A 15,744-nucleotide genomic window follows, 5' to 3' on the forward strand; every position below is an offset into this window, starting at 1 on the left:
TTTTATCCATCCAACAAACTTATATAAGTTAAAAAATAAAAGATGTAAAACTTTTTAATTTTACACGATGATGAGTGTAAGTGAATCATAATTTTTATTGTTAATAACAAACCTATATTAACAGTAATATATATTTATTTTTTACTAAAAAAATAAGAAGTTAAAGTATATATATATATATATATATATATATATATATATACACCAACAATGGTCTAATTTGGTTTCAGTTATTTTATTATGTTATTTTTATTTTTGTAATTTCAAATTTATCATAATTAATAATATCATTAGTTGTTATTATATAATTGATAAAGTGAAATTTAATTTAAAATACTTTAAAGTATTCAACTGACATTATAAAAGTAGAAAATCTAAATTAACCCTACCATTTTAATAATAAAAAATATTTTAATGATATTATAAAAATAAAATAATAGTAAAAAATAACCAACGCAGTCATTTTATTGTTAATAACAAACCTAGTTACCATTTTAAACATACTAACAATATCACTAGTTGTGTTAAATTAAAATAAAAAAAAATCAATTTTAACAAGATAAAATATTACGAACAATTCAATGAGTAAATCCACGTAAGTTGAAGAGACGCTTTTTTTTCTTCCTTTTTTTGGATTTTTTCCAATTTTAATTTAATTTAATTTTATCTTTATATTTTGTTTTTATCGGGTTATTGGTTATTTTGTTAACCTTACCTTACGTGAAGGGTCACACCATTATAAATTATGAAATTTGTGAGAAGCGGCTGTATCTCTTCACCTCAGTTTTCCGGTCCCATTTCTTAAGGGGAAGTTTTTCACTTTCAAGATTGAATCTTGCCATGTCAGTTGCCTCGATGAACTCCACGTTAACAATGTCAATGCAAAGTGGCCGTGGATTCCCTCACCGACTGTATCCTTCAACTCCTCGGTTTTCTCGACTTCCGGTCACCCGCATTTCTCCGGTTCCAACTTCCTTCCGTACTGCACTCAAATGCAGGAGCTCTATCTCAAGCACTCCACTCGGTAAATTTTTAATATTATTTTCCTTTTGTTGTTTGGCCCTGGAGAAAATGATGGAAACTTGAAGAAAATTTTGAGCTTTTTCGAATTACACTATTGAGTGAAAGAAATGATCGAGGTGAAATGGTGAAAGCCAACTGCTTTATTAAAAATTAGACTAATACTAAATTAAAAAGAATCTGATTTGTATTTGTTGTTTAATCTTTTTATTAATACTAATGATTTTTTGGGCTTTGTTTTGAGATCTTAAATTTGAAAAAAAAAACCCTTGATTTCTCAACCGTGTGTGTACTGAGAAAATGTAGGAAAGACGGATTTAAATTCTCGGAAAATTTTGTTTTATACTTCCATTCATCAAACTGCAAATTGACCCTTTTTTGTGTGATTTTTTTCCTGTTCTTTCTTTCAGTTACTGATGAATGGAAGTTTGTGGAGGCGGCCAAAAAAGGGAATTTAGTGCCCCTTTATCGTTGCATTTTCTCTGATCAGCTGACTCCAGTGCTTGCATACCGCTGTTTGGTTAAAGAAGATGATAGAGAGGCTCCAAGTTTCCTCTTTGAGTCGGTCGAACCCGGTTCTCGGGCTTCTAGTGTTGTAAGAGCTTTTACATACGCTTGTTTTTTTTTTAAGTATCTTCATGGTTACATTTATATGATTTTCTTCTTTGTTGGGATTTGATTGTATCAGGGTCGTTTTAGCGTGGTTGGAGCTCAACCAACGATGGAAATTGTAGCAAAAGAAAACAAGGTTATGTTTATGGATCATGAGGCGGGGTGTTTGACTGAGGAGATTGTTGAAGATCCCATGTCTATTCCTAAGAGAATATCGGAGACTTGGAAACCCCAACTTGTTGACGATCTTCCTGATGCATTTTGTGGTGAGAATGATTGCTCTTTTGTCTGTTGATGATCTTGCAATTCCGTCTTGATTGTTTGCCTTTACTTGCTATCCTCAAATCAAGGAAAATCGATCGATAATTAGTTGGTTGTCGGCTTGTACATAATTTAACGGCTTATTTATGGTTTAATGACACATGAAAGTTGAGACATTGTTATGAAAAGGGGGATAATGCAGTAAATTCAGGTTTTTGGAGTTAGTTGGACCTATTGACTGAATGAACCTTAAAAAATTTGAGCATTATAAGTATGTGATGTGTGCCTGCAAAGGATGGTTAGAATTGTTGAATAGATAGGATGTAAATGCTCTCTTAAGTTCTGTATTTAGTTAGAAATGATAGAGAACTTGAATGAAAGTACCCTATATTGCAAATATGTTAATTTATACCTTCAGAGGTAAAAAAGAAATGTGAAATTAAGCTACTTTCTTGTATAAAACCAGCATCTTGTCTAGTGTCTTAACCTGTTAGATTGAGGGTTTTTTTTTTTAGATTTTCCTGCTGCAAGTAATTAGTTTTCATAACAGTAGGAAAGCTGTCTTTTTATTATGGATTCATATGGCTTCTCTATAAAATCTGTATACTCAGATTTTGTTGTAATTCCCGTGTTGTGTAGGTGGATGGGTTGGTTATTTCTCCTACGATACTGTTCGGTATGTGGAGAAGAAAAAGCTTCCATTCTCGAAAGCACCACATGATGACAGAAATCTCCCGGATATACATCTAGGCCTCTACAATGACGTGGTTGTATTTGATCATGTGGAAAAGGTAATCCTTTTACTCAACAGTGCACTTTGTCTTGTCAGCGGTACTAAGTTCAGGATTTTAGTTTCAATTATCAAGTCTTCCGGAAAAGACAGTGGGATAGAGTAATATTAACGGTTCCTTTTATTTGCAGAAAGCATATGTAATTCATTGGGTGAGGTTAGATCGACACTCCTCTGTTGAAAAAGCTTACGTTGAAGGAATTGACCACCTAGAGAAGTTGGTGGCTAGAGTACATGATATTGAGCTGTGAGCTACTGTTATACTGCACCACCGGTTTTCATCATGTTCAGATGCCTTTTAATTTCTCTGACATATCAGTTTCCTCTTTTTTTTCTTGATTTTATTCCTAGTCCAAAGCTATCTCCGGGGACTGTAGATTTACAAACCCATCATTTTGGCCCTGCTTTAAAAAATTCAAATATGGAAAGTGAAGAGTTCAAGAAAGCTGTACTAAAGGCGAAAGAGCATATTTTGGCTGGAGATATTTTCCAGATTGTATTAAGTCAGCGTTTTGAACGGAGGACATTTGCTGACCCCTTTGAAATATATAGAGCTTTGCGAGTCGTGAATCCCAGTCCATATATGGCCTACCTGCAAGTTAGTTTGCTCTTTAGTTACTTCTTTTGTTGTGAATCTGTGAATTATAAGTCATTTTATGATTTCATATCCCTTTCAGGCTAGAGGGGGTATTCTAGTTGCCTCGAGTCCTGAAATTCTTACCAGGGTAAAGAAGGTAAATTTTATGGGTTTTTTTTTCCTTGCTGAATTTCCCCTTTGATTTAAATCCTTGAGAACTAAACTTAGCTATTTTGGCATGAACAGAATAAGATTGTGAATAGGCCACTGGCAGGAACAGCAAGGAGAGGAAAGACACCGGCTGAAGATGAGATGGCGGAAAAACAATTGCTAAGTAATGAAAAGGAATGTGCAGAACACGTCATGCTTGTTGATTTGGGACGCAATGATGTCGGAAAGGTTTTTCCCTCAGCAATGTCAACTATGCATATCTTACAATGCTTTTTGGGATCAACTCTTTTTGTTCTCTATCTTTATAGTTTCTACATCATTCTAATTTTTTCCCTGTGCATGACACATTCTATTTCCCAAGAAATGAGTTTTGTACTTGCACTTTAATCTTCACAGTTCATCCTTCTTCACTGCCAAAAGGCATGTGACCAGTTGTCTTCTAACGCGTGTTATTGCTTTAGGTCTCCAAATATGGTTCTGTGAAGGTGGAGAAGCTGATGAATATTGAACGATATTCACATGTGATGCACATAAGCTCCACGGTACGAAACGATGTTATTGGTTTTGGCTTAAACTTGATAATTTTAATCGAATTATTTATTAGGATGTTATGTTCCGATTAGTTGTTTGCTTCATTTTGGTTCAAAAGTCCTACAGTCCAAGGAATTTGTTTTGAACTATCTTTTAGTGTGAACATACGAGTAAATTGTCTTTCTTCTTTTCTGAAACTCGAATTATGCAGGTTACCGGTGAGTTGCAAGATCATCTCACTAGTTGGGATGCCCTCCGTGCTGCACTTCCAGTCGGAACTGTCAGTGGAGCACCAAAGGTGAAGGCCATGGAGCTAATTGATGAGTTAGAGGTTTCAAGACGAGGCCCGTACAGTGGAGGATTCGGGGGCATTTCTTTCACCGGCGATATGGATATTGCTTTGGCCCTCAGGACTATGGTATTCACTACGGTACCCCGTTTTGACACTATGTACTCATATAAAGGTTCTGACAGACGCCAAGAATGGGTAGCCTATCTTCAAGCTGGTGCCGGAGTTGTTGCGGATAGTGATCCTGATGCTGAGCACCTGGAATGCCAAAACAAAGCTGCGGGCCTTGCTCGTTCCATTGACCTGGCTGAGTCTGCATTCGTAAATAAATGATTATGCTACCTAACTATTATTCACCACAGCAGCTCGTGTTTCCAAAATGTAAAATATTAAACGTTTTTTATATGGGTTATGTAATAAAGCTCGTGTTCCAGAACAAAACTGAACTTTAGATATATGAAAAGAAAGAAACAATTAACAATCTGATAATTGCCAAACAGACTGAATATTTCACATATTTACTTATAACAAAAAGCAAATAAAAAAAACGACGGTATTATAAAGCCAAGAGCTGCTATTAGGAGAAAACGGATCTGACTGATTGTTGGATCATCACCGCTTGCCATCATAATCAACGATCTCGGAATCGGTAACCGATCTCGAGTGCTGAACTATGGACCGTCCGATGGAGTTGATCCAATCCTCCTTCTCTTTCTCCGAATCTGCAATGAAGTACATGGTGTCGTTCCTCGTGGAAAGCTCAAAAGCGTACTCCTTGTTCGGTGTATCTTCGGCTCCCTTCACGGTTAAGCACGTAGCAACTGTGATCACACCACGGGGACGAGAAGCGCGTGTTATTGTTGACTCCTTGAACCAGAACAGACTCCCCTGTTTCAAAATGAACCAGCGGCGACGCCAGGTTTTTATGTACTCACCTTGTTTCGTTAACCAGCCAGCTCGTTCCGGATTCAACCAGAATTCCACGCCGTCGTAGTTGTTCGGTTTCTCCGTCAGCGCCGTTTCTGCTCGCCATAAGCTCGCCATAGCTTGGATTTGAAGACGTCGGAGGAATCAATACAGGTATAGCTTATGACACGGTGTCTTTTACAGATAATTTCCTTCTCTATCTATTTACTTAAAATTATTTCATTTCATTATTTTATTTATTTCGAAGTTGTGGTTGATGGAGACTGGTACTTGGATCATATCTGTATTCATTATTATATGGATTTGTTTTATTGTTTTCTATCTTCTCAAAATACAAAGCTCCTTTTTATCATTATAAATATTGATTAGGATTAAAATATTTAACTTTGAACAAAGTATAATTTTAAAAAAAATTATGACGTGATTATAAAATATAAATAATATATTACTTTAAATTATAAATCAATCTAATTTTTTAATCTCAAACCATGATTTTCTAAATTAACTCTAAACTTCATTTATTGAGTTGCATTGTTCTTATAAAACTCTCTTTTGGGATAGTCAGTTATATTAACTTGATTATTATTAAAAATAATTACGAAATATGTATTACATGGCTAAATAGATACCTTTAAAATCAACTGAAATAAGATGGCAATTCTAGATTTGATAACACTTCCTGAGGAAGTGAGCTTGAATTCATAATAATTTAAGAGTTCGTAAAATTACAGAACTACAATTGTCTCAAATTTAAGTCATTTAAATACTATATAAAAAAAACAAGTTGTTATGAATTAATAAAATGACAGTTTTTAAGTTCCTTATTATTGGATAAAATCACGAAAATTAATTTTTAATAATTAAAATTTTAAAATAAATTAAAAGTTCTTCATTATTTACTTAAAAAAACAATTAATAAACAATAAAAAATCTACAAGGAGCGAATTCATTAATAAATTAAAAGTTAGTTTGAGTCATAAAAAAATCACACAATACAACTGAAGAGCAATCGTGCATACATATAAGGAGCAAATTTGTGTTATTTCAAGTAGGTGCATACGTACATATATTACATCTTACTATATAAACCATGTAAAAGAAAAGGAAAAGCTAGGCTGTGCCGGTAACGCCCAAATCTTGGTTGCCGTCATGGTCGGGAGAGGGATTGCCAAAGACAGGGCCACCTTCTCCACCAGGATCTCTGACCTTGTCTTCCAGTCTGTCAACCTGAATGCCACCCTCATCCTCCTTGGACCTCAGCTCCGTCTTGCTCTTGTTCTCTCCTCCCTGCACTGATTCATATGTTGTTGTAGTCCTCGACTCCTTGGGCAACGCTCCCTGTGACCCTGACATTCTTTCTTTATTTCACTTTACTACTAATTAGGTATAATGGTAGAATATAGGGTTGATGAACATGTATACTTATCCAGACACGTACAGCGTGCAGCGAGGCCAAGTGGCTTTATATTCCAAGCACAGGAGTCCGCCAAATAATTCTGCTACGTGTGTGCCGTGCAATACTGTTACTTGGCAGCTTACACCAAATCCAACCTGGATTCCTAAATGCTTAGGAGCTGCTTTTATCTTATCTCATAGTATTTTAGCTTTTTACAAGCGAGAGAATGCTTCGTGTCCATTCTTGATTGCGAAATGCATACAATATCCAATTGTCTTGAACTTGGTTATGGGCTATAAGGTTCGCAATAAGTATCCTTTAAACATTGAAATTGTCCATGGCCCAACAAAAGCAAAACTTCCACACCTTCAATTCTCAACATCTACCACTTTTCCTCAATATCCCACGGATTAAGATAGAATAATAAATTATAAAATATAACATTTTTATTAGATAAAATATAAAATATGAGATTTGGATTATAAATTTATTAAATAATTTCTTAAAAATAACTATACAGTTTTATTATTAAATTCTATGATCAATGTGCAAGACTTTATAATAAAATATGAGATTTGAATTATATAAGATTTTATAGTATAATGATTATGAACCTTAAAGATAGCAATTTGGATCGAAATTATTAATTGACTAATAAGCAATATAATTTAGATAAAAATTATTAATTGATTTACGATTAATGTAAGTTAAATGAAATTATTAGTTGACTAACTATCAAAATATGTTGTTGATGTGTCATTTTCATACGTACTTAATCGATGACATGTCACATGACATATCACTAAAGTAATGACGTGATATATATCATATCACCTAAAATAATAGTATGATATATATCACAACATCCAAGATTATGACTGTCATTTATCATATTATAATAATTAATGATTTTATATATATCATGTCACTAAAAATTATGTTATAATATATATCACATCATCCAAAAGAATAATGTGACATATATTATGTCATTACTTAAACATATATAAAAATATCACATCAGTAATATGCGATAATAATTAGTCAACTAATGATTTTCATTTAATATATATTACTATGATCAATAATTAAAACGTTATAGATTAAAATACTAAAAAAAAGAAGGAATTAAAGTGATTATTTTAGAAGAATATTAGAGATTAATTTTGCTATTATACTTATAATAAGGGATTGACTAAGGGGGTGATGCGGTGAGATTGAACCCTTTAGAAATTTTAAATTCCCTTATATATTAGTTCTTTTTTATATTTTATATAAATTATTTAATTTTATACCCCTGAGATTTTATAATCTTATACCTCTTAAATTTTTAATATAATTTTTTATGTTCACACCCTTATTATAAATTTCTACGTCTCTCCCTGCTTATTATTTATATAAAGTATTATCTAATGCATATTTTTTTACTTCATAAATAAATTTCTTTAAATATTAATGTTTTTTCTAATGAAATATATAATAATAGTTTTCAACACTACTTGGTAAAAGAAAACAATCACCACTAAGTGGAATAATGTGATGAAAATCCACGTAGCATTGTTTTCCTCTTTTCAGCATCTTCATCATTGCTTCTTTACGCCGAAAAGAAACAACTTTTTCCACAGTTGATGGAAGTGGGTAGGAATCATCTCACCTTCCGGACAAAAATCACATGTATCTTCACTGCTAAATAATAAATCTCTGAACTTTTTAATATTTTTTAATTAATGTTTAATACATTAAATACTATCAATAATGTACGTGAAAACTTATAATTATAACGTTTTCCAATATAATCACCCGTTTTTTTATTTATTAATTAATAAATTTAAGTTAAATATAATAACTATTGTTCAATATAATTTATTTTATTACAAAAATGATTAGTTATTGAAGACAAACTATTTTTTAAAATTTAATATTTGAGTTTATTTTTTTAAAATATTCGGCAATTTGAAGAGAATAATCACATTATTGATTTTTGAGTAAACTACATGAATGGTCACTAAAGTTTGAATAAGTTTTCATTTTTTACTGAACTTTCAAAAGTTACAAACTGGTCACTAACGTTATTGATTTGTAACAAAATGTACTCGACATTAATAGTCTTAACCTCGATAACGAAAAGCTAAGCTTAACCATTAAACGCTTATTTGGATCGTTGATCGCCATGTTGGAGAACCATTCGAGTCCATGTTTGATGATTCAGTCGCTTTAATAACTTTATGTTGATGAGAAAGCACCTTCGACACTGACAGAATCCATGATTGAGAAAAAGATCATGACAATGGAGGAGAAGCCACCGAAAAAATCAAAACCAGATGAGGTGAAAGTAGAGGAAAAGAAAGCAGAAGAGGAAAGCCAAAGCAAGATGCACCCAAAGCTAGAGAGAAACCAAACCCATATGAGGGCACAACTATCGCTGCCACTCTAGAACTATCACCTCCGACAACAACGCCTCCGCTGTCAGAAGTAGAGAACCCTCCATTAGCACATAAGGAAGATCAAAAATCAATGAAGGTAGTAACAAAAACCAAAGCTGAAACGGGTAAAAGCACACAACTATCTTTGGTGTTTCTTCATCAAACAGGGACTCTTATGGTTGTCCAGCGTGACGGTCAACAGTCCAAATAAGCGTTTAACAGTCCAACTCAACTTACTGTTACTGAGGTTAATATTTGTTAACGCCGAGTAACCATTTTGTTACAAATTGACAATGTTAGTGACTAATTTATAACTTTTGAAAGTTTAGTGGGAAAAAGGAAAATTTACTCAAACTTTAGTGTCTATTTGTGTAGTTTACCCTTTATTTTTTTAATTAAATAAATTGTCCCGTTTAAAACACTAAGGTGGCGTTTGGTTCGTTGGAATCCCTTGGAATTAGGGGGAATTGTAATCCAATTCCACCACATTCCCATGTTTGGTTCAAGTTTTCAAAGGGGAAATTGGAATCCAATTCGATCAAGGGAGGGAAAGTAAATTTCATCCATAACATGATGGAATTGAAATCATTTGGAGGAGGGAATGTGAAATTTGATCATACTACCCTCATCAATCTTTTGGTATTTGAGTCGGATTTTTTTAAAAAAATTCAGGATCGGGTCAAATTTGTTTTAAAAAATTTTGAGTTCGGGTCGGGTTTTTTTAAGTTTGATATTTGGGTCTGGTCGGGTCTGGTTTTTTAAAAAAATGGGATCGGGTCGGTTTTTTTAAGTGTGATATTCGGGTCGAGTTTTTTAAGTGTAATATTCGGGTCGGGATCGATTTAGGGTGAAAAATACCCGATCCGATCCGAAAAAAACATAATTTTACCTTATATATTTAGAAATAATTACAATAATACCCCTATATATATATATATTTCAATTAAGTCACTGTTTTTATTGAATAAAAATATTTTTTATTATTTCGGGTCGGGTCGGGTTTTTAATTCATATATTAGGGTCGGGTCGGGTGAAACTTTATTTTGGTCGGGTCGGGTGGATCAAAAATCCGACCCAACCCGACCCATGGCCATCCCTAATTGGGATGATTTTAACTTATGATGTTTATTAGTATGATTTTTATAATTTATTGAAATGAATAATCAATCAATAAAATGAAAATTTAATATTTTTTAAATTTTTATAATATATATACTACATGTAAGTTATAAAACAAACTAAAATTAAGCAAAAAAAGAAGAAGGACAATTATGTTATTTTACATTACTGAAATCAAATTCATCTGACATGTCTACGAACCAAACAGAATATGAAATTGGATTCCAATTCAATTTCCTGCCAACCAAACAAGTTTCAGATTCAGATTCTAATTCCTTCATATTTCAATTCCTTCACAGATTTCATTTTCCTCATAAACATTCGAGAAAAACAAACGTCACCTAATACCACTTTAAAGAAAACAAGAATAATAGTATGATGCCAATAAAAATAAAGGTTTTGTATGATTTGAGATTGGTGGGTACACTGACAGGTGTGTACCAAATATTGAAAAGAAAGGAAATGTGAGTGGGCATAGCCTCTTAGGTTGGCTTTTAGGGTTTAATTATTTTTGACTCCTTGATTTAGATTGGAAGGGTCTCCTCTCATCTCATTTTTGGCGAGTGGGGTTGGGTGCCCTCCATGTCAAGGAGACTTGGGAAATATTTTAAATATATTTGTATATTATAATTAAAATTTTAAATAATAGATTAAGTTTAAAATTACTTACCGAGGGAAATCAAATTAGTTGAAGAAAGAGATAGAATGCTACTCTAATTAATATGGTTTATTCTATTGAATTAACTAATAAATTCATTCGATATATTAAACTATTTTTAAGATTTTAATATAATTGTAAGATAGTATTTGTATTCGAATTTAAATATAAATAAACTCACATACTTGATAAAGTAGTTTGAACCTGAATCACTTAATGAAAACGACATTATATTTATTATTATTTAGGATAAACTATAACATTAGTTGTCAAACTATTATTTCTTTTCTATTTTGATCATTAAACTATTTTTTAATTAAATTGTGTAAATATTGTATTTTTTTTTAATTTTGACCATTGACTGTTAAAAAATTAATAGTGAAACATAAATTTTATAAAATATATTTAATTTTCTTCGTCATTTTAATCTCTCCTCATCAATAATATACCTATCGTTTTTTAATAATTTTATTCGAACCAATCACCTTTTCAAGAAAATAAATTGAGTAGTTAAGGGGAGAGGGGAGTTGAATCCAAAACCTAGCAAAAAGATCCTATGTTTAGTCATTAAACTAAACTAAACTAAACTAAAAATATGCCAATGTTCTACCAAAATTTATATTTAAAGTGATCACAAAAAAGCAATAAAAAATAAATTGTGCTATGGAAAGTGTGAAGTTCTTTCAAGAGTCTCATCTTCTTTCTCTTGCTAAGTTATTGACTGTAACATTTGAGTCATTGCCAAATTATATGTAAATGAGAAAATGGATCCTTGTTTTCAAAGATTAAAAAAATGGATAAAATTGAAATTTAATCTAAATATAATATTTGGATAGTTTATAATTAATAAGTTAAAAATTTTAGTTATTAAAATTACATTAAATTTTAATTTAATTAATTTATAACAATTTTTTTATTTTATAATATAACAATAAATATTTTATATTTAAATAGTGAAAATAACATAAAAACTAAATAACATTAGTAATTATTTGTATTTATCTAAAACTATTTTTTAGAAATATTTATGAATTTAAAAAATACTAAAAATGTTTTAAAAAAAATCATAAAATCAAACTGTTTTATTCAAATAAAGTTAATAACAATATAAAACAATTAAATTTTAAACTAAAATATATAGATAAATAAGAGAAAAAGAAAAACCCGAACCGAATTTCACCTCTACATACCACCCTTGCCGGTCAGCATTCATGCAATGTATAATGTAAATGGTATATAACCAAATCTTGAAGAAAACTCCACCGATATTAATATTCAAGTCAAAATCTTGTTATGGTTGTATGATATTGGTAATGAAACTGTGAAATGCATTGATATCCAGTAGTGCATGACCAACTTATCATTACTCCTTAGACTCTCCTCTTTAATTTAACATACATGTTTAAAGCAACAAAGTCAGAATTTTCAATTTGAAAGGGATCAAATATATATTTTTAAAATAAGGTATAATTTATAATTATCTCATAAATATTTTAATTTTATATATAAATTAAATATAAAAAATTTAGTAGTTGGGAGAATACAACTCTCTTGTATCAAATAGTTTCGTCCTTGTATGCTTATGAGTATATTACAACAGTTAATCCATTTTGATTATGTTAGAAATAAAGATTGATTACCACAAGTTGTGAATGATTCAAAACCCACATTATCAACTTTAGAAAGATGGTTTGACCTTCCATTTATATTATTAATGGCAAACACAAAAAGACTTATATTATTAATGGCAAACACAAAAGGACAAGTTTGAAAATTCGAAATAAATAGTATAATATTATCATAAAAGCATACATTCGCTTGTGATCTCAAGTAGCATGATACGAAACAGTGAAGTCTTATCTTATCACACATAATGCGACAATGAATGGGTGCTAAAGTAAATTTTCAACTATGGAGTTGAATGAAACGTTGAACATAGTCCACCCCACTTTTCTTATTATTAATCAAACACCAAAAAGCATTTTCATTTCAATACACTAAATTAATATTATTGCTTCATGTTGGTCCCCATATGGACCGACCCTTCTCCCTTACGAAATGCGCTTTTGTAAAGTATAAATTTTTCCTAAAATACTTATTTTCTTCGAAATATTAATTAATATATTTTTTCTCTGAGTTTGATCTCATAATAAAATTAATTTTATATTTAAATATGTAATAGATTTTGTATTATTTTAAAATTTAATTTTATACTTTTTTTATAAATTGAGTCCTTTTGCTTATTTTTATTTGAAAATCTTGATATTTCGTCAAATTTATATTTAATTTTACGGTTAATTCTTGACTCGGTAACTATAGAGAAGGTAAAATAATTTTTTTTAATTTCATGCTTTTACAGTATTTACCGATTTAAATTTTAATCTAAAAATAAATAAAGAGTAAAATTAATTGAACAATACCATAATTTTTCAATCATCTATATATATTTACATCGTTTTTAAGACCCAAACTAATAAAAATCATAAACATGAAGGGCTAAAATATATTTTACTTTTTTAGAACTACCAGGTCAACATTTAATAATAAAAGAATAGATCAAAAATTTAAAATTAAAAATTTATGAATACTATTTTATAAAAATAAAATATAAAAGAACTAAATTTCAAAATAATACAGAAACCACAAACATATTTAAGCTTTTAACTTTACAAGGAGAATTGTTACTCTCTTTCTTCAATTTTTGCCAAATCCTTTTCTGTTGGCATCAATCCCTTATGCATATTGGCAACAAAATACAGTTGAAAAGTTTTGGTGAATATTTTGCCACGAAAAGCCTATACTAAAGAATCTCAAACTGTATATATTATATTTATAATGCCAAATTAAATGTAAATAGTCTCTTCGCCTTTAAGGTAAAATATGCTCGGTCGCACCAACTAAGCGAACTCATAATAAAGAAGGTTATTATTTCTTGAAGTATTGGATTCGAGTATCGTGAATGTTAGGGGTACGAGAGTTTGATGTCAAATGATTGAAAGTTATTTTTGAAAAAAATATTATATCGTACTTACTCCAAATTAATAAAAAAATACTCCTGTCTTTTTCTTCCCCTCATTACGTCTTTTTTTTTCCATTTTGGTTTGATAGACAACGACACAAGCGTTAGTGTTGGTCGTCGACCGTCTGTATTCTTTGTTTCTTATTTATTTTCTTATATGCATATTTTTGTTTTTTTCTAATAATTTTTCTTCTATGACACATTTTTCTCTATCTTTATAGCACATTTTCAGTCTTTTGATAATTTTTTCAAGGTTGGATTTGATGTCGCATCGACTAATCAAGATGATGCTTATTTGTTATCTCATTGACATTCCCTGCTTTGGACCCTCAGATTGGACTTAGATACGCGACATGCGTTCATAGATAGTTTTCTCACGACGCACAATTCTGATTTGCGGTTGTCGATGATCTTTCAATAGCATAATCTCATGTTGTGGTTCATTTGACGATGCAATCAGATATGTTCGTATTTGTCTTTTGTTCGAGTTTCGTGGATGAGTTTTAACTTTTTCCTTGTATGGTCATTGAATGATATCGAGTTGCTAGTTTATTGTATTACTAGTTAAAAAAAAAACTCTTATTATGATCTTGAGTGGCAGATTTAACTTTCTCATGACACATAATTTTAACTTAATTATATGTTATGGTTTGTTTGCTGATACAATCAAATTTATTCATATTTGTCTTTTGTTTGAGTTTCGTGGATGAATATTAATTTTTTCCGTGTATGGTCCTCAAAAGATCTCGAGTGGCTAATTTATTGTTTTAGTGGTTATAGAAATTATTCTAATTATGTGTATAGTTTTTTAACTTTATTATAATTTAAATATTTTATCTTTTTAACAAAATTAATTATCCTATTTAAATTAAAAATAAATAAAATATGCTCCATCTTGGCTATGAATTGATTTGAGCCGAGTCTTTAAAAAAACAAAATTCCACTCGGTTATTAAAATCTTGTGTTCAAATTCAAAATTACCAAACAAGCGTGTCGACTTGAGGGAGTATCTAATTGCAAAAAAATAAAATATTAGGAACCAAAATATTTAAAAAAAGTAAATTATTTAATTAACAGGTAAAGATTATTTTTTGACATGATGTCTATTTAAAACTAGTTTGATTTCAGGAATTCTCTTCCTTTCATGTTTTAACTCCGATTTTGATACATGTAATATCTTTGTTTTTTGGTTAAATGTTAATATGTTATTGCTTTAGCCATTCTTTGACTACCCATTAGATGCTTTTTTCTTGGGTGGGGGATTGATTATATCTTGTTTTGATCTAAGCTTCTTCTTTATCTTATTTTATGTGTTTTTGGTCATCTGGCTTGAAAGAATCTCAAATAAGATATTTTTAGAAGTTAAATTTATATTTTACTTAAATCTTAATGATTAAATTTTTTAAAAAACCCCACTTTTACTGAAGTGACACATTATCAATCTAATGATATTTAACGTTCCATTGATCAAACCTTTACTTTTTAAGTTGGGTGATTGAAGTGAACACTTATGAAAGTTAACCGATCATTGTTGTAGTTTACCCAATTTTTAATAATGAACTTTATAAGTAAATATTGATTGATTATTTAGTTTTACACTTGGGTCACCGGGTTTAATACAAATTAGTCTTTTAACACTGAATTAATCCGGTTTCACACCTAAGAAGAAACAAAAATATAATTATTCAAGATGCTTGTAAGGAAGAAAGGCAATACTTTTATTTATTAATTATGAATGAAGAAGAGAGTGAAAGTGACGAATCGAAAACCAAAACCAAAAAGGAGATCTTTAAAAGGGTTTTAAGATTCTTCTCTTTATCGCTATCAACATTTATTAAATAATGCCATTGCAGACGGTCCCATTTGTGAGGAGCCTCAACCCACCATAGTGTTTAGACATACCCAAAATATATGCAAAAACGACACTACCATCACCGCCAATCCACTCATT

At 30.6% G+C, this 15,744-nt stretch overlaps 3 protein-coding genes across 4 annotated transcripts; 1 reads left to right on the forward strand and 2 right to left on the reverse strand.

The window, feature by feature from the left end:
• The first annotated feature begins 816 nt into the window (after positions 1-816).
• On the forward strand, positions 817-4,607 carry LOC120197861 (anthranilate synthase alpha subunit 1, chloroplastic-like). Of its 2 annotated transcripts, XM_039199256.1 has the most exons (10): positions 817-1,024; positions 1,431-1,615; positions 1,709-1,898; positions 2,533-2,684; positions 2,815-2,930; positions 3,035-3,281; positions 3,361-3,417; positions 3,507-3,659; positions 3,893-3,973; positions 4,174-4,606. In XM_039199256.1, the coding sequence occupies exons 1-10, from the start codon at positions 841-843 to the stop codon at positions 4,582-4,584; spliced, it is 1,776 nt and encodes a 591-aa protein (XP_039055187.1). In that variant the 5' UTR covers positions 817-840; the 3' UTR covers positions 4,585-4,606. The 2 variants fall into 2 exon arrangements, with proteins under 2 accessions (XP_039055187.1, XP_039055188.1); XM_039199257.1 differs by lacking the exon at positions 817-1,024 and having other exon boundaries at positions 1,551-1,615; positions 1,720-1,898; positions 4,174-4,607.
• Positions 4,608-4,816: 209 nt separating this feature from the next.
• LOC120198635 (pleckstrin homology domain-containing protein 1-like) lies at positions 4,817-5,350 on the reverse strand. The gene has a single exon (XM_039199941.1). It carries the CDS (start codon positions 5,293-5,295, stop codon positions 4,864-4,866), a length of 432 nt encoding a protein of 143 aa, XP_039055872.1. The 5' UTR covers positions 5,296-5,350; the 3' UTR covers positions 4,817-4,863.
• A 936-nt stretch (positions 5,351-6,286) lies between these two features.
• LOC120198330 lies at positions 6,287-6,595 on the reverse strand. Its single transcript, XM_039199667.1, has one exon. It carries the CDS (start codon positions 6,529-6,531, stop codon positions 6,289-6,291), a length of 243 nt encoding a protein of 80 aa, XP_039055598.1. The 5' UTR covers positions 6,532-6,595; the 3' UTR covers positions 6,287-6,288.
• Positions 6,596-15,744: the final 9,149 nt, after the last annotated feature.

The sequence above is a fragment of the Hibiscus syriacus genome, unplaced genomic scaffold, assembly GCF_006381635.1.
Source record: "Hibiscus syriacus cultivar Baekdansim isolate YM2019G1 unplaced genomic scaffold, ASM638163v2 tig00117056_pilon, whole genome shotgun sequence".
Lineage (NCBI taxonomy): Eukaryota > Viridiplantae > Streptophyta > Magnoliopsida > Malvales > Malvaceae > Hibiscus > Hibiscus syriacus.

What these genes read in the sequence shown, in the direction of transcription:
- LOC120197861 (XM_039199256.1), top strand. Translation starts at nt 841, where the DNA reads ATGTCAGTTGCCTCGATGAACTCCACGTTAACAATGTCAATGCAAAGT. An exon ending in TCTTCCTGATGCATTTTGTG is followed by an intron (nt 1,899 to 2,532) that starts GTGAGAATGATT and finishes CGTGTTGTGTAG; the next exon opens with GTGGATGGGTTGGTTATTTC. An exon ending in TTCTTACCAGGGTAAAGAAG is followed by an intron (nt 3,418 to 3,506) that starts GTAAATTTTATG and finishes TGGCATGAACAG; the next exon opens with AATAAGATTGTGAATAGGCC.
- LOC120198635 (XM_039199941.1), bottom strand. Translation starts at nt 5,295, where the DNA reads ATGGCGAGCTTATGGCGAGCAGAAACGGCGCTGACGGAGAAACCGAAC.
- LOC120198330 (XM_039199667.1), bottom strand. Translation starts at nt 6,531, where the DNA reads ATGTCAGGGTCACAGGGAGCGTTGCCCAAGGAGTCGAGGACTACAACA.